Source organism: Anabrus simplex, chromosome 6 (assembly GCF_040414725.1).
Source record: "Anabrus simplex isolate iqAnaSimp1 chromosome 6, ASM4041472v1, whole genome shotgun sequence".
Taxonomy (NCBI): domain Eukaryota; kingdom Metazoa; phylum Arthropoda; class Insecta; order Orthoptera; family Tettigoniidae; genus Anabrus; species Anabrus simplex.
This window is the reverse complement of record NC_090270.1, coordinates 294,627,372-294,647,054: the sequence shown is the minus strand read 5'-3', so window position 1 is coordinate 294,647,054 and position 19,683 is coordinate 294,627,372. Positions and strand designations below refer to the sequence as shown.

General features: G+C 39.7%; 1 protein-coding gene across 1 annotated transcript in view; it reads right to left on the bottom strand.

The window, feature by feature from the left end:
- The window catches only part of LOC136875989 (uncharacterized), a 440,031-nt gene that overhangs the window by 49,188 nt on the left and 371,160 nt on the right, over positions 1–19,683 (bottom strand). The window contains exons 5-7 of the mRNA XM_068228292.1: positions 12,080–12,196; positions 8,300–8,450; positions 3,119–3,295 (exon numbers count right to left, since the gene is read on the bottom strand). Coding sequence (XP_068084393.1) covers positions 3,119–3,295; positions 8,300–8,450; positions 12,080–12,196 — 445 coding nt within the window. The remainder of the gene's footprint in view (positions 1–3,118; positions 3,296–8,299; positions 8,451–12,079; positions 12,197–19,683) is intronic.

The window sequence follows — 19,683 nt, the reverse complement described above, 5'->3', positions numbered from 1 at the left end:
CTGAACTGCAGACATCTCTCCTACGGCTACAGATATACCGACCCATTTTTTTTCAGAGATTTCACCTCACTTGATCACTTCCAATTCTACTGCACATCAGTTTCCATGGCTTTGTCAGCTAATTAGCGTCTCTGGTGGCCATTCAGAGTAGATTGAGGTCATTTGAACTAATAATCAGGAACGCGGTATTTTTCTAGAACGGCAAGCGCGACTATTGTTGCCGTGTATTGTTTAGCAGCGGTGATACAGTCATGCAACAGTAAAGCTTTCTACTTCCCAACGTTATGTAAGGAGATGCTGAAACTGCCTACATTCATGGTTCATATATTTCAGCCACGTCTTTAAGAAAATATACATCACGTTGCGTAATTAATCAATCAACACTAAACAAATGAAATGGCGTATGGCTTTTTGTGCCAGGAGTGACCGAGGACAAGTTCGGCTCGCCAGATGCAGGTCTTTTGATTTGACTCCCGTAGGCGACCTGCGCGTCGTGATGAGGATGAAATGATGATGAACCCGGGACCCCTGTGACCAAAGGCCAGCACGATAACCATTTAGCCATGGAGCCAGACACCAGTGATCTGCATTTAGCGGACTCGCCCAGGTGGTAGATTCCATGTCTGTTGCTAACCTAGTATTTTCTCAAACAACTGCAAAGAATTTGGGAACTTATTGAACATCTCCCTTGATAAATAATTCCAATCCCTAACTCCTCTTCCTATAAAATAGTATTTGCCCCAATTTGTCCTGTTGAATTCCAAATTCATCTACATAATGTGATCTTTCCTACTTTTAAGAACACCAATCAAACTAATTCGTCTACTAATGTCATTTCACGCCTCACTCCACTGGCAGTTCGGAACGTACCACTTAGTCGAGCAGCTCGTCTCCTTTCTCACAGGTCTTCCCAGCCGAATATTTGAAACATTTTTGTAACGGTACCCTTTTGTCGGAAATCACCCAGAACAAATCGAGCTGCTTTTCTTTGTATTATTTCCAGTTCTCGAATCAAGTAATGCTGGTGAGGGACCCATAAGGTAATTCCGATAGAGTTGCAGCACTTTTTATATTTTTTGTTATATATCCGTAGATGTATTTTTAAAAATTGTTTCAAACTGCTAAAGCATGATTTGAAAATATGTACATTAGATCAGAGACGAGCAAAATATTGATAACTGAAAATAAATGGTACAAAGGTATTGTTGCATCAGCGGCGTCTCTCCCTGGTACCCGGTATAGATGTCAACTTTACTCGGAAGAGATGCCGCAAGTAAAATATTCAAGAGCAAAATCAAATTTAAGCTAATTTCTCCAACATGAATATAACTGAACATTAGAACATACTATAATGCAATTATATCTATGTACTTTCATCATTCAATGGTAAAATAATCTAACTTATAATTCACAACATTAAATTAATCATATATTAATTTCAATTTCGATCAATGTGCATGTGCAATGGATTCTTTCCTGAAATATGCTTTCAGCGACCCGAAAAGTGACACGTCCAGGAGCTGTTAAGGCATGAGTGCAGTGATTAGGTAGGCAGATTATTATCACATCGTTATCAACAGCTGTCTGAACCAACTACCGTGAACTACTATGAGAGGCATGACCACCTAAAATTAGAAGGGACTTTCCTAGTGGCTTGTTTTTTAGAAAATGACCCGTGAACCACCTGTAGAACAACTCTGCACTGATGTACCATGACGTCGGGTTCATGTGCACCTCAGAACCACGAAGCGGTTCGATCCTGGCTCAGTCCGGTGGTATTTGAAGGTGCTCAAATACGTCAGCCTCGTGTCGGTAGATTTACTGGCACGTAAAAGAACTTCCGCGGGACTAAATTCCGGCACCTCGGCGTCTCCGAAAACCGTAAAAGAGTAGTTAGTGGGACGTAAAACAAATAACATTATTAGAACCACGAAGCAAGCCATGAGCAAACTCGGGATTCTTTTTTACAGTCTTAAATATCAAAACAGGGGGCATAAATTTGGATGAAGCATTACAACAAGCCAGAACAGTCACATTTTCGCCTTTCTCTCCTGACGTTGGTACATGAACAGATTTGGAACCTATTTCCGTTATGACAGAAACAGGTTGGTTTTAAGTCTGCAGTGCAAACTCATCAACGTTAAAAACACTCTCTGGTCTTTCAAATAAACTTATTTCTGAAAAAATATAATTTTATATGGTAACAATAAAGTTAACAACGAAAGCAATACACATAAATGATGAATTTTAAGAATCGTGAGGCAACAAAGTATTCTAATAAAATACCAATACCCTCTGAATAGTATTGAATGTTTCCAGATCGCTTCTAGAATCTGTTATCAATGAAGCATCTCTACCGAATTGCTGTGCGGCAACTCTCCCAGCTATCAGTTAGAGACGCCGTACCATCCTGTTGTCGAACCTCAAGGTCAACATGGCCGAAAATAAGCTTACTATCATTTAGGCTTATGTTTCTGACTCCTGATGTAGTCAAAAGGGATGATTTAAGCATTTGAAACCAACTTAATATACAATAAATCAACACAACGAAAAACTTTTGTCAGGAAGAAAAATGTACTTTTCGCAATGTATCGGTTATAATTGATGTAATAAACGAGCAACATTCATCATACCCGCAGACAGTAGTTCTTCCTTAGAAACTGAAAGACCATACACACTGTCATCTAGCTGTAATGATGAGAACCACTGCTTACAATGTGTGCGGCATCTGTACCTGATTTACCTTATATGTAATACAACCATGCCCTAGTTGGGGTCTTTTTCTGGTGGATATTTTCTTTCTGTTCTTCTGGGTTGAGGGTATTTGGCTTGTAAATTTTTCACTAACCTGCTTGCCTTGCATCCAAAGCGAAGTCGGATGCGTAAGCACTTCCGGAGCATTCACCTCAGCAAATAGCTGTCATGTCGCCAATATGAAAAATACTGGGCTGGAAAGTTAGTTCAAATGTTCTCTCTGTAGTAGTTCAAGACTCGCCTCGTCAAATGGGCGTCAGGACCACGAACAGAATTTTAATGTCATTAATTATAACATCAATTTGTAACGTAATACCCTGTGTAGAAAAAGCGTGCTTTGTGATGAAGAGTTATGCCATCTTACCATCCTCCTGCTGGGCTCCTTGTGCCGGCAAACTGTTGCTGTCACTACCGTAGCTGAAGGTCTGGTCATTTTCATCTGTGATGCGGATCTTAGGTGTAAGCAGTGTCGGTACTAAGGCTGCTGCTACGGAGCTGGCCAAATTGTTGTAAGGCGCGAGCATAGCCAACTGCATGATGCCTGTGAAAATGTGCAAAGTGCATGGCTAGGTGCATGTTGCAAGAAAGAGTGCATAGTGCTGCATACAGTGTAAACTTACCCTGGTTCTGAAAACATAACTACTGTAGTTAATGGGTCAATTTGGGGGGAGGGGGGACAGTAAAAAAATATGCTGCTGATTTAAATGGAATGCCTATGATACTATTTTTCTTGTGGCCAATTTGGATTTTCTATAACCTGAAAATATACGAGGGTGATACAGTAAGTGAGTTAATATGGCATGAATTTATCCAAACCCTCTGTTCATGTATAACATATAGTTTATATCTGGTACATTTTACATACTATCCAAACACTGCCAGCAATAAGCTTTTGCCGTAATACACGTGTCATATTAACCGTATTTATCCGTGAGAACACTCGAACATTACATACCAATATGCGGTCGTTTGGGTTAGAGAGCACTGAAACTCTATGTTTCCTTTACGTTGTAACATCAAAACATACTAATTTTATCCCATTTATTTTATGCTTAAATTATTAATCAATGATATATTATTTATTAAATACAGTACGTTGCATATTTTACACTATTTACATTTTACTTCAAGGATTATATGACATAACTTAAAGTGATATAATTTAACAATGGCCATGATACCAATAGAAGAGCCTGGAATTGCTTGAACTTCTTTGTATTAACGTGCAAGATTTTTTTCACTTGTTTCTGGAAGGTCTCACCTTCCAAACATTTGTCTCTTCTGATGAGGCTTTTATTTGAAAGTGGAATAATAAACGACTACGCCTTCACTGTGATTTTTGTATCTGGTATTGGGTCCTGGATATTGAACAACGCATCCGAGAAGATATACTGACGGCTGGTAAGGATATCATGAGTTTACCATGTGACAAACCAAAAGTCTCGAATCAAATTAATAAAAAAGGAGCTATTCACTACCATCAGATAAAGGAAGGTGGAATACTTCGGACACATCTCTTGACTACGGTAGCAATTGTTATTTACTAAATTGATTCATACAATCATTTATCTGTCCAAAATTACCTAGTATTTGGTTCCAAATTTATGCTTTATTGTAGGACACTTTTCTGAAAATTTTCTAGGATTAATTTCAATTGAATAAATGCAATAATATATACTATATAGCTAGATAAACATATCTGTATTTACATGTTAATATATTGCCAGTTTCAGAGCATTAATTTAAAGGAGAATGATAGATTAAAACCAATATCCCTTGTGATCTTATTACAGTAAATACGACCTAAAGAGAGCCTCCTTGTCTCAGGCGGCAGAGCGCTGGCCTCTTACCGCTGGGTTCTGTGGTCCAGATCCCGGTCACTTCATGCGAGATTTGTGCCGGACGAACCGGAGGCGAGACGGGGTTTCCTCCGGGTACTCCAGGTTTCCCTGTCATCCTTCATTCCAGCAACACTTTCCAATATAATTTCATCTGTCAGTCATTAGCCATTGCTCTAGAGGAGTGCGAGAGGCTTTGGCAGCCGGCAAAATTCCTATCCTCGCCAATAGATGGGGAATCATTCATTCCATTCCGGATCCGTTAGACTGAATGGGAACAGGCTTAGGATTTTCTTTTTTCATCACCTCAAGAACCGTGAAGTCATAGGACTGGTGGTTGGAGCCAGAGGCACTATCACGTCTTTTCTGTGAACGTATACAATAGACTCACGATGACCAAATATGAAATCCATGCTGTTACCATATTAGGATTGAAGGGATCCATTAGGATATGGAGGAACCACGTAACTCTTGCTCTCACATTACAAATTTTGGTATTTTTATTTCACACACTTTCCACTGTCAATTTATAAACTTGTCGTATTCTTAATCCTCGACATCATATACAATTTTAGGCAAATTAAAAGATTGCGTATGTTTAGGTTCCTAACGGCTCGCTTGCCTTTCTATTAATTTCACCCCCTGTTTTTGAATTATCATTCTTTATGTACTTGCCACTAATTTGTCACCGTGTTTGTATACAGTCTAACTATTTAAGGATATCGCACTTCAAGTATTTATACTGAAATTAACTTTCGTAGATTCAATTGACTTTATACGCACTATATTCTCCTGGGCATATAGTTTGTGAAGGAACAGTATTTCGTATATCACAATGTTCTCCATATCCATTACTTTCCATAATGCGGGTCACGCCTCCCAGCCACATATTGATATACAGTAGATGAGACCAACGTTCGCTGTGTTTATTTTCCTATGCGAAGGCGTAAAGGAAAATGAACCTTAAATACCGTACACTGTAGGAGTGTGTGAATATGTCGTGCAAATATACAATCGTACAGTGTGATACGATAGGTTCATTTTCCTTTACACACCGGGATAGGAACACAATGAAAATTGTTCTGATGGGCTGCATATCATCGCTGTTCCTAGGAAAACCGCTGTGTGACATATTTCAACTTAGAACTCTGACCAGAAATGTTCTGTCGTCTAGGGTTCAGAATTGCATGAACTACACCAACGAATTTTCGTTGATGCATGTGATGCGGGTCAGTATTTCTCCCCTCAATACAGCGGTACTTGGAGGAGTAACGACGATCTCCATACGTGGCTGGGAGGCGTGGCAACTCTTAAAGAAAACAATGCATAAGAAGAACGTCGTGAAATATGGGATTTTGCCTCTTCAACCACAATATTCCACAAATTACTTTTCAAACAATACATTTCATAGCAAGCTAGCGGTTAAAAACATAAAATACGAAAATAAAATCCCTCTTCTCCCGCTTTTCCCACAACTTGTGGGGTCGCGGGTGTGAACTCTGTAGCAAACGTGGGTTTATCCATGTTTTATGGATGGGTGCCCTTCCTGACGCAACCCTATATGGAGGGATGTAGTAACTACTGCCTGTTCCTCTGGTGGTTGGTAGTATGGTGTGTTGCCTGAATATGAAGAGGAGAGTTTGGGGACAAACACAAACACGCAGACCCCGAGACAGAAGAATTAATCACACGCGATTAAAATCCCCGATCTGGTCGTGAACCGAACCGGGGACCCTCTGAACCGAAGGACTCAACACCATTCAACCAAGGAGTCGGGCAAAATACGAAAATAAAAATAAAGTACTATTAAAAATTAAATGCGATAAAGTGACAACTTTCAGTAATTTTAGTTAATAATCTTTACCTAACGTGTGCTTCTCTGCTCAACTAGTTACGAAGATTAAGTCAAACAAAAGTTTCTATAATATTTTGTTAACGAATTGGCAAGGACATTTGAAGATTAAAACACAGATTTATTCTGTCATCATTCCTTTATTTTAGACATAATCATGAAAGCTGTTCAGGCACTTGTGATAGTGCAAGGTGGGTTTATGCTTTCCTTGGCGATAGTGAAAAGAAGTCTGCTCGTTGAATAATGCTATAGGCTTGTTTTCCCGCATCATTATCAATGCATTAACAAATACGTGTAGTGTTGATGGACAGTCACTATGCTCTTGGTATTTTACAGCTCTTTGAACCTCTTCAAATTAAAGGTAACACGTCAGTATTTGTTGAACAGATACCACTTGCTCCTCACATTCAGAGTCAGTCCTCCTGTGAATATGGACAAGATTTGTGCTTTTACCTTACAAGACTCTTTATACGGACCTCAACCCTTGACAGATTAATCAGTAAATTCACCAATTAGTTACTGTCGTTGTGCCAAGTTTATGGTTTAAATACTTGTGTACCTGAGCGAAATCTATCGCTGCGACTACAATCTGTCTTATATATATGCCACGGGTACAGTGCCTCTCTTTATGTATTCCATGAACTGTTCTCTACTATGTCCATCTCTACTAAGGATTCTGAAATTTGACATATTGTAATAGTTTTCCTTCTATGGTTAGATGCCTCTACCACCAATATATAAGAGACTACTTGAGGGTGAAACTCTAACTGATCATAAAGGAAAGTTTGTATTTTAGCAGATAAGGCTTCATAGGATATGGACGACGTGCGTCACCTTGTAGAATCTGTATCCCCCCCTCCACCACCACCACCACCCCAAACGACCTTGCAAACTGTGATCTCCAGTAACGAGGGATCAACCTGTTAATAGTTAGATTTTCCTAATCAATTGATCTTTCAGTCTATATGTAGCTTTTGTGCAAATCAGTGTTGCCAACCGTAATAACATTTCCCTACGCGTAGAGGTGTTTGGCTCATTTCTTTATAAAGTAGGGGCAGAATCTACCTGAGAACATAGGGATTTATCAGGCAAATAATGAAACAAGGAGTAAAAAATAAATGATTTTCGCTGTAAAAGACAAACTATTCACTGTGTTTGTTTGGATAAGGTGGTGGACATGATCTCATCATGTACAGATATATATACTAGGTGAACACTTTCTTTCATCTCACCCGCTGACTTTACGTCAGGAAATCGAGCAGTGAATTCGGTTATCCATATTATTATATAGTGTGATAACCAGTTCGTACGGTGTAATTTTTATTCGATATTAAGACTTTAAAAATAAAATGCTTGTACAAGTACTGAGTTTCTTTTAATAATTTCTACGTTGAAAAAAATTACGGCAATAACTTAAATGAACTGGGAAACAAAGCCAGAAATAAAATTTAGGAAAGCGAAGCAGCAAGAGAAGGATGATAAAAACGAAGAAGAATACGAACCAAACGGTTCTTAGCATAAGTTTACTTTATGCATACCTTATATATTAATAAAAAGGTATTTGTCTACATAAACAAATCAGTGTCTATCCGATGCTTTTTTCCTAAAATTCTTGTTCTCTTTCAGTGTTCTTAACTAACTTATTAAATAATTTAGCAACACTGGTGCAACTGTATATAGCAGTGGAAATATTTATTTTGTGAATTATCTTCAAATAAAGTTCTTGGACAAGATATATTCTTAAGAAGCAAGGATCCTTGTATAGTTTGTTGTGCGTAGAGAATGTTACATTTTCATGCTTTTATTTCTATATTTGCTCCCTCTCCTTGTATGTATGTACTTAAATAAGTCTTACCTTTCGTATTACGGTCCAAAGGTTCTCTCTGTAGAAGACTTCCTGGCATATTCCGCAACAACGTCATCACACGATATCCGCCATACAGGAAGGTACAACATAGAAAAATACCCCAGAAAAGGAAGACAGTCTGCACTGCGTACTTGAGCACCTGTAATGACTGTACATCTATATTAGAACCTATTGTTTTATGATTAGAGAGCGTGCATCAGTGTCATATTATGTTGGACTACACCATGTCATCAAACGCTTTGGTAGAATCCTGCAGCCTGCACTACGGCTCCCTGATGAGATACAAAAAGGATGGGATTTACCCCTGCTGCGTATGCAAATCTTCGTACTGAACCGTATTGCGGACTGCAAGATCCCTGGCAACACATTTACTCTCCTGCTACCAAGGGCAGTACAGTTCACTTTAGACACTCCTCCATTGGAAGTGAGCTTCCACGTACCAATTTACATACATACCAGCACTCCAGCCAATTTTAAATGTTTCTCAGTGCCGGAAATAGACATCTAATAAGTACCCCAGTGATGTTTTCATTGTTGGTAAAATCTCGCCTCATGCTGAGTGGTGCGCTTATTGCCACTGCGCCACACGTTCACAGTTCACACCACAAACACAAACACACACACACACACACACACAAACACACACACACACACACACACACACACCACTATCTCTATGGCAATAATACGCATCTTCTCATACACGGAAAATAACACCCACCGTCATCAGAGGATTAGTCTTAAAAGGTTTACATCCAAGTAGTAGCCACACGTTATGATTATTATTATTATTATTATTATTATTATTATTATTATTATTATTATTATTATTATTATTATTATTATTATTATTATTATTATTATTGGCAATATTGGAGGGGGCATGATTAGTTCAATGGCTTATCTGTTGGCTTCCCACACGGAAGGCTGAGATTCGAATCCTGGCCAATACTTATTCGAGATTTTTATCTCAAGAATAACGTGGCGTCAGGAAGAGCATCCGGGCTTCAACCCCCGACCAGAAACTAAAATGAGCCTGGGTGGCTTCAGAGACCCCAGAAGTACCTGGGCCAAGCTGAAGAAAGTTTTTACCCGACCCCGTAGAGAAACGGGACAAGAGATGGACAAACAAACAAAGAAACAAACAAACAAACAAACAAACATTGGCCATTTTGGACCACGTTCGGTTTCCCTTGGAAGGTTGTACTCTTTGGTTCTTTGACCTGCCCAGTACCTTTCCATTCATTCCGATCGTAATTTTATCAATTCGTTTCAAAATTCTATAGCCATTGTATGTGTTATATTTCGTGAACATTTGTCTTGGGAAGGATCCTAATTTTATTTTTGTTGTCTACCTCGAGCCCAAATGCTTCGAAATCCATTGCCCTTCTGTCTTTCTTCCAAGATTTCACATCGCTAGCTGTCATAAAAGCTGATTTCCTGGCAGTCGCGAGACGTGAAGGAAATAAGAAATTATTTTCTTCTTTATTTTTCTGGTGACTGGGTCAATCTCTCGCTAGACAGTTTCATTAGGAAGGATTATCCTGACTCCTTCGACCTGATATTTTTGATTTAGGTAAGTTCTGATGATTATTATTTCGTTTTTGTGGAGCCGATCAGTTATTTGATTTTTTAAATTTGGAACACGGTTTATCAAGCGTAAGTGTCTTCCGAGAGAGTTACTATCTTATAATGTTGGATCTTAGTATCTAGTGAGAGACATTTCTTTGTATAGATTGGCTAGGTGAGAAATTGTGCTTTGTCATTTTGTTAGTTCTATTTATCCATGTTTCTTTCTAGTTAAAGTTGTGTGTGAAGATTTCTCCAACTGAAATTTAAACTGTAGTACTATGTTATTCTTTTATCATTTATGATTACTTTATTTCATTTTTGGTGCTTGAGCAGGAATGGTAGGTACATCTCTCAGCTTATTAATTCGAGTAGAATTGGGAAAAGCAGGCTACTTAATTGGTGACGACAAAATTTATAATGTAATCGTCACCGCCCATGCATTTGTAATAATTTTCTTCATGGCAATACCTATTATAATTGGGGGTTTCGGAAATTGATTTGTTCCACTTATACTCGGAACGACTGTTTGGAAACTTGAGATCTCGGCAGGAAATTATTCCAAGTCAAGGGCTAAGAGAGCTAAATAGGCCGTGAATCCCAGGCAGTTTGTTCATATGGAGGGTTTTGCTCTAATTTTGATTGCAGGTGGTTCTTCCTTTTGCCAAAATTTCATGATGCAATCGAGAGCCATACCGAAAAGCAATGGATAAAATACGTCACCTTGTCTGAGGCCCGTTTTCATTGTAATATATTTTGACACTTCTCACTTGAACTTCGCCATTAATATCAATATTACCATTATTATTTTACTTTTTCACGTCATAACTGACTTACTTTTATTTCTTCCGTTTCTATAGGTTAACATTTATCTAAAATACAGAGAACATAAATTTTTTATTCACTTTATCGATGAAATTTGGCTTCTCGAGAGGAGAGAGACTTGTACCACGCTCAACATGCTTTCTGATGTAAATTTCCGAAAGCAAAATACAACCTTGCTTATGATGACGTTAGTGAAGCCACACGCAAAACAGAGTGAAAGAAACAAAATGACTTGGATAATGAGCCACTGGTTGTTGAGGTCAATGCAATGAGGACACCGAAGGTACCGAAGACAGCGAGTCGCAATGAAAGCGCCATACAAACGTTCATCAAATATGGTGACTGGAAGAGATGTGTTTCATTTCCCACAAATGAATACCGTGAAGCCAAATCCCTGTGCGTTTACTGAAAAAGAAAGCGTCCTTGTTCATTTTCATCTTTTTTTGTACTTCTGTTGTCATATCCTGGCTGAAAGTTGGTGACCATCATGGAGTAGTCTCTTTTGTTCCTCTCGTATCAGGATTGCCATATCGTCAATGTTGAACCACTGTCGGAGGTTCCAGGTCTAGGAGAAACTTCTCCATACTAGTCCACATTTTCCTAATAGGTCTATGTTGCATTATTTGATCGACAGAGAAATCGACGAGCTACATTTATAGAAGGAACTCAGCGGTGTTGAAATTTTGGATTATTAAAGTAAAACATACGACTAAATTATAGGAAACTTTATACTTTGATGTTTTATTTCTAGTCCCTTATAGTTGTTCCTCAGGTGTCTCATTTATCGAAAATTTAAGTCAGAAAGTGCCTTCTGAAATATCTTGATGATGCTTGTTGTTTAAAGGGGCCTAACATCGAGGTCATCGCCCCCTTTAAATATCTTTGTACTAGGTACCCTAGGTACCCTAGGAATATCGAGGGCACTTCAGCCACCCTGTATCAAATTTGTTTAGTACGGCGGTCTAAGACCTATTGAAGATCTGTTTGTTCCCCTTCGATACGTGATATTCCAGGTGGACATTCTAATTCCAGGTCCATCTGGAATACAACCTCGGCCTTTCGAGTTGAAACCCAACAGCTAATCCGCAGTAATAATATTGCGCTCCCAATTATTTATGTTAAATTATCGACAAACAACATGTATTGAAGACTTATTGTTTCTAAATTTAATACAGTGATTTATCATGCACAAAATGATTCAAGTTTTGACTTGTAAATCTTACATTTGAAGGTAATTTAATTGAGCTAATTATATTACCTCCTTGGTAAAAGTAATCGGAAAAAGTAAAGGTTATGGTAGCAGGAGGTTTAAATACGACTGGAATCTACAGAATAAGTTGTTACACATATTTGTTTTCAAGCATGCCAACTTACCAGCGTGTGGTCCTGGAAGCTCACAACGATATCTGCTCCAATCGTGAAGCTGAAGTGGGCTGTGATGATGAGCGACAAGCACGATTTACGACGCATCTTCTCTGGCCCCAGTTTCAGCTGAAACAAGGAACGTTGTTCTTAAGTGTTTAAGATAAAGAACAATAAAATACAGCTTGATGGTCTGGTGACATCGTTACTGGTTTATCTCCAAGGCGGTCGTTGTTCATGTATTGTCCAATGGATATAGAATTTTGAAATAAACTATCACGTAATTACCGTATGTATTACACGCAAACTTGAGGATCGCAGGTAATTATCACGATATCAAGAATCATGTAAAACTATCATCGCAATTGGTTTCCGAACAATAAGTAGTTGATCGTAGAGAATGCATCTGTTACCGGCGAAAGATCTACATGAAAAACTACCATTGTATATCGTCGCAGAGACAGCAAAGTCTAGAATCTCCCAATGCTCTTCGTATCTATAATTTTCCTTATGACTGGTCACGCCTCCCAGTCAGATACACATATGTAGTCCATCTGATACACGTTCGTTGTGTATATTTTCCTATGGTTATCCGTGAAGGAAAATGAACCTTACCGTAATGCGTTATAGGGATGTATGTTTGCATGACGTATTTACGCACTCCTACAGTCTGCTGTATTTAAGGCTCATTTTCCTTTACCCATAAGCGTAGGAAAATGAACCCAAGGAAAACTGTTCTGATGGACTGCATATCTATATGCGTCTGGGAGGCGTGACCAGTCTTAAGGGTAATAATGGACAGGAAGAGCATTGGGAAACGCAAGCCTTTGCTGTAATACCTACGATATGGTGCCTTGGAATCTAAAACTACACCTAGCAATTTGTGGCAATGTGTAATTTTGTGATCGTCATTTAATGGGTTTAATACCTCTTCTAGTCATTGTATATATGCATTACCCACATATAATAAGAAATATGAAATGATGTACCATTTCCGTATGGAAATGTAAGAATAATCGCATTTCAAGGAAAAGCAAGTATTTATTCAGAGGAGCTATTGAAATTAGTGAAAATGACTAATCTAATATGAATGTAACATTTTGTGTCAGCTTATTCATAAAGAAAATCTGAACGTTTTCAAACGCCATCTTCAAAATATACGGCGAATTTCCAAATGAGTGTTTTGAAATACACAAAATAGATCATAAATTCTATCATAAACCAAATATTATTTTTCCCATTGTAACTTGAAAAAATCATTTGCTTCTGTTGTCGACAAAACACATCATAGCTCACCATCAGTCGACAGCCCTGTGGTTCCTTCTTTGTGGTCGCCTTAGGCTTTAACAAAACTTCATCAGCAAGAAACGCACAATTTTGTTTTACAGATTTACTGTAACCTGCGAAACTTAATCATAAAACCTATATTTAATTCTATCCAACTGAATTCTGTCAAGATTGTGAATTGAGAGTAACGATTTTATGCGACATATCGAACAACACTGAATAAAATACCACACTGATCTGATGGGAAACTATTGGCCACAGAATGAGTAGTGGCGTTGCGTACAAAAATCGACCATCCAAATATAATGCACGATAATAGAAACAGCAAATAATCTACATTACAGCACAAAAAATACGGACATTTTATACATTCATGTAATAAACAACCCCATCACATGGCGCAGTAAACGGTGTGCCACATACTGACATACTGACGAAATGTCTAAAATAAAGAATGCGTTCCGTTGGGTTCCACATTAACTCAGCGACGTACACAAATGGTACCGGTATGCACTGGCTGGCGTCCACGAACGAGACGCATTTCTTCAGTGTATTGTCGCCATTGGTGAAACGAGAGCACGAGCTACGTACCTGAATTAAAGCGTCAATCGAACGGAACCCAGTTGGGTGAAGCTTATGTTGATTGTGGCATACGACTGCGCTGGTGTTATTCTTACGGATGTTGTGCCTGAGGGACAAAGCGTCAACAGTGACGACTACTACTAGCAATTTCTGGACCATCTGCGTCTGGCTATGCGGCGCAAACGTCCGCGATTTTTGCGAGACGATCGTCCGATCGTGTTGTATGACAACGCACGTTGTGAAGTCGCATACAGTGTGTCAAACTCTTATTGCAACAGTGGCATTGTGAGGTCTTGGAACACCCTCCGTACTCACCAGACATGCGTCCTTGTGACTTCGACCTGCTTCCGAAGATGAAGGAACCCCTCGGAGGCTGCCGATTTCCTGACGCGGCATCTGTACTCCGCGCAATAGGGCGCTTCGTCGCTGTCGTCAACAGAGAACGCCTTGCTAACGGTCCTCGATGGCTTCCCGATATTTGGAAAAAGGTAATAGACTTAGCGGGTGACAACAATGAAGGATTGTAATTTTCTAAATTTCTAAATTGCAAAGAAAACGAGAGAAATGAAGGTAATTTTCTATGAAAATTGAATTTATGGCGGTGGAAAACGTGAACTGTGTGTCATTAAACAGGAACAACGAATGTCAATAAGTATCAGAATGAAAATTTCAGCGTTCATAATTTCTTCAAATCGGTTCTATTGTTGGTAGATATTTTATTTGGAGTACTAAACGTCCTACCCCATACTACGATGTAAATGATCAACGTCAAAAATTCAATTAAATTAGGTTAAAACCGAGGGTTCAACAAGTGACCGAGTGAGTCGGCTGCGTGGCTCGGATCACGTAGTAGTGAGCTCGCATTCATAAGATCGTGGGTTAGGACTTCAGCAGCCCTCGAGATCGCTACCCATGGTTTCCCATTTTCAAACCAAGTGAATGGTGGGGTTGCTCCTTACTTAAGTACACATGGTAGGGTTCGGAATAGAACTAAGCACAACAAAACATGTTATCACGTTGCCACCTTATTCCCATGGTTTTAAACATTGAACACTCACATTTTGCACATGTATTATATACAGTAGTCCATTAAGCCAAAAGAACAAGTATGGCATGATTTATACATTCATTTAAATATATTTTCACGTATAAAATATTATTTTTAATGCAGTTTTCATCTCAACGTACACTTTCTCCGGAACCGTTAAACCAACTGAAGTAATATTTGTTGTTTCGTTTCGGTGTTTTCCAAATTCGTACGTTGCTCAATGCCAGATGTTTCATTTCAGACTTGTGTCAATGTCATACCTTCATATGTGCGTATGCCTGTTATGTTATGTGACCCTCTCAGACTGATTCTGATGGTTCTGTCAGCTTCCGCTTCGAACGCTAGCGCTGTACCGCGCCTATGGAGCCATCTGGTGGCGAGCGAACGCCCATGTCTACTTCTATTGGGTAACGTCTAAATTCAAAGCTCATTGTTTTAGAAGCCTTTATCGAGGACAGTCGAGATTTTCTTCTGATGACGCAGAGCATAGTTCTCTGCGAAACGTGAAGAATTTCACCTTATTTGCTTGGCATAGCATAAACCAAAAGCCTATATCATGTCTATAAATATGGGCCGTGATAGCATCAATGGCAACATTGAAATTTTTTTTTCGGGAAATAAGTGCATAAATCATGCCATCCTTTTTATTTTGGGTTAAGGGAGAAGTATATAGTGTATGTGTAAAATCTGAGTGCTCTTATATGTGTTATTATAGAAACATGTATTGTTGTACGGTACTTAGTTCTATTCCCAACTCTAACATGTGTCCTAACGCCACGGTTGATTCCTATCCCATCGTCGCCGTAAGACCTGTCTGAATTAGTGTGACGTAAGACAAATAGCCTGCATAAGAAAAATAAATATCACGTCTAATCCGGAGGACAAATGTGGGCACGTACAGTCTAGCTAGGTCATCCTACTCAGTGTCAATTTTTCATTCCATAAAAATATTACCTTATACTCCTCAAGCTGACTTTATGGCCAGTGAGGAGATGGTTTGGTTTTATTTGTTATCTAAAGTATGCGTAAAACAATTTTACACATACGTTGGGGAGGATTCCTGCCATAATACAGTGCACAGTAAGCCGTGACCATATGGTGAGTCTAAAAACGAGATTGTAGATCAGTGCCTCTCAGGGTGCATGCTCCTGGTGCATGCACTGTGGACGGTGCAAAAGACAACTTCGCTTGGTTGACCAGAGTGCAGCCCCCCCACTCCTCGATTTGGAGCAATAGCGCTGTCCCTCTCTCTTTCCCCACGCCTGTCTCGCTCGCTTCCCCTGTCTCCCTCTTCCTCACTTGATTCGTACCGCTCCAAATCCGAGCTGAGTTGAGCCGAGTTGAGCCGAGCTTAGCCGAGTAGCCCAGAGACGAAGCGTTGATCCGAGCCGAGCCAAGTGGGACCGATGCACTGTGCACAGGAACTCTGCGCCGCTGATTGCACGCGTGAGATTTTGAGCGCTTGAGAGGCCCTGCTGTAGATGAATCTTTAGCGTTTGCTGGATTTTTAGCACTAAACATTGTACGATAGAGTGTGTCGCCTTGATACCGGGCGAGTTGGCCGTACGGTTAGGAGCGCGTAGCTGTGAGCTCGCATCCGGGAGATGGTTTCCCATTTTCACACCAGGCAAATGCTTGGGCTGTACCTTTATTAAATCCACGGCCGCTTCGTTCTCGTTCCTAGGTCTTCCCTCTCCCATCGACGCTATAAGACCTATCTGTGTCGGTGCGACGTAAAGCAACTAGCAAAATGATACCGAAATATAGCAGACACAAGTAACAGACACCCTCAGAAAAACCACAGAATAAAATCACAAGATCAAAATGAAGAAGGACGGGTAACTTACCTCAAGAAAGCCAGCGTGTCCCTTTTAAAAGACGTAGATCGAAACACTTCCGTGTACGGATAAATTATAAAAGGTTAAACATTTACACCTTTTATACTTAATTAAAATGTATTAAATTTAAAAATGAAAGAAATGGAACAACAATCATTAAAAAGTAGTCTCAGCAAAATATCAAAATGATCTAATAGTAACTTACTTTAGTAGAAGGACCATCAACAACAACCAGGTAATAAAACTAACTTGGACGCGGTCGCCCGACGCGAAATTAAAATAAAGTGTTTGTAAAATAATAAAAATATTACAATTAACCTATCTTAAAATGGGATAATAGGTACATTATTAACCTCCTTTGGTTCAACAGAAAAATTCACACCGACGAGTTAACTACAATTTGGTTATATGTCAAATTTTGATGATATCAAGGACGTCCCACCGAGCTTCCGCAAGCATCATTTCATCATCATCCTCAAAATTGTACGTGAGGTACATTCATGCACTTATAAACATGGAAAACATTAACACGAAGGAGAGAAGGAAAATACAGAAACATATCCTAGCAGAAAAAGGATCAACATAGGATGCTCCACGCATACCGAAATCTTTCATTAAAAAATCAGCCGCCCCAGCTTGTACAATAAACAATCATCATCACCATCACTATGGTGACCCCCAAACGAAGACAACTGTACCACAAACCTCAGAACGATACCCAACAATGTGAAAACTTACACATATACAAACAATAGAGCAAGTAGCAGATCCCATTACACGAGAAGAAACACAAGGTTAATAAAGGTAAAAGGGGAAACAGTAAACTTACCTAATAAAATGGGATCCGTTCATTTTTAAAACGGAACTTCTTGCGGAAAGCCCAGTGGTAGTCAAACCATCTCTAACACCATTTTTTGGGCATTTTAGATATTATGTAATAGTTCGAAACTACACGATAATGATAATAAGAATGTGATTAACTAAACCCCACAGACAGGGAAACGGTTTGACGAAATAACAATAAGAATAACATATACTTGGTAAGAATAACTTAAATTCCGAAAAGATACAAGGAGAAGGAAACATTACGAGAGTTGAATAAGGACGTTACTTTCAGAAGTCACGTGAAATAATCCAACAGGGAGACCACGTGAAGCTGAAGTCTTGATCCAGAAAGACTTTTTCTTAAAGTTCATGAGGAATATGGTGAGACGAATATGCGGAAAGTCAAATTACAGTTCTTGAAGTTCGATGTAGTAATCCCACGTGGAAGAAAACAATACTCACTCCTTCAAATCATACTGACCGTACGGCGTGGGTTTAGAAGATTTTTAAAAAAATATTATAAAGAGTAGGTACAATTGAAGAGAAGATGAAGACCACGGCGACAGAAACAGTCCTAGGGTGATAACACCCTAATTACGAGATCCATCCTGGGTCCATGTTGGCAGGGAAACCCTGCACAAAACGCCGGCTCACTCCACAACCGTCGCCCATAACGGGGGAACACAAAGCCGACAAACTCTTGCTGGCTGCCAGCACTCAGCTAAACGAAGTAGCCGTGCTCTCATTGGTTAGAGAAAAACATAAGTGTGACTCGCTACCGACTAGCGGCAGCACCAGACGGGAACTAGTGCTCCAGGCACAGAGAAGAAGAAAATTCATAATAACATGTGACAGAAAGTCACGGGGTAGGTAATTGAATCGAATAACGGGAAATAAGTTCCCAGGTGACACGAATTTCCAAGGTGGAATGACACATCAAAAATGCTAATGGAGGGGCGATAGAATAAACTCGGCTATAGGAGTAGCAAGAATTGGGTGGCTCTACGAGAAGAAAGGCACACATTCATCAGCCATTACATCTGTTCAATAGTGTAATACTGTACACGCCAATAACTGGTAATAGGCCTATATCTCTAAGAGAAGGTAATCGTAACCTCAAAAATGTACATACATCGCTATTATTATTACTGTTGGACAGTTTACTCTACACCAGGGCCTCTCAGGGTGCATGCGCGTGGTGCATGCACTGTGCACGGTGCAAAAGACGACTTGGCTTGGTTGACCAGAGTGCAGACCCCCCACTCCTCGATTTGGAGCAATAGTGCTTACTCTCTCTTTCCTCACGCCTGTCTCGCTCGCTCCGCCTGTTTTCCTCTGCCCCACTTGCGCCGTAGCGCTCTAAATCCGAGCTGACTTGAGCCGAGTATAGGCGAGTTGAGCCGAGCTTAGCCGAGTAGCCGAGAGACGAAGCGTTGATCCGAGCCATGCCGAGCGGCAGCGATGCACAGTGCACGGAGCTCTTGCGCCTCTATCTGCACGCGTGAGATTTTGGGCGTTTGAGAGGCCCTGCTCTACACCAAGGACGTGTGGACACCCCTAAGAGAAGATAATCGTAACGTTAACAACTCTAATGAATCACCAAGATTCCTACTTTTGAACGGTGTAATACACGCCAAGAATGTTTGGTTAACCGAAGAGGAGGTAATTGTAACCATTGAAACCGACATTTATTACCACGAATCCTGCTTTTAAAGATTGTAATATACCACGAGAAATTTTGGTTGCTTCAAGAGGAGGTAATCGTGACCTCAGCAATGCACATTAATCACCAAGATTCCGGTTTTTAAACAGTGTAATATCCTCCAAGAACGTTTGGTCAGCCGAAGAGGTGGTAATCGTAATATCGCATATTAATCACCAAGAGTTTGGCTTTGGGACAGTGTAATATACGCCAAGAACGTTTGGTTACGACAAAAGGAGTTAATCGTAATCTTAGCAATGCACATTAATCACCAATATTTTAGCACTGGAGCAATGTAGGCCTCATATACGCCAAAAACAATTGGTTATCCCAA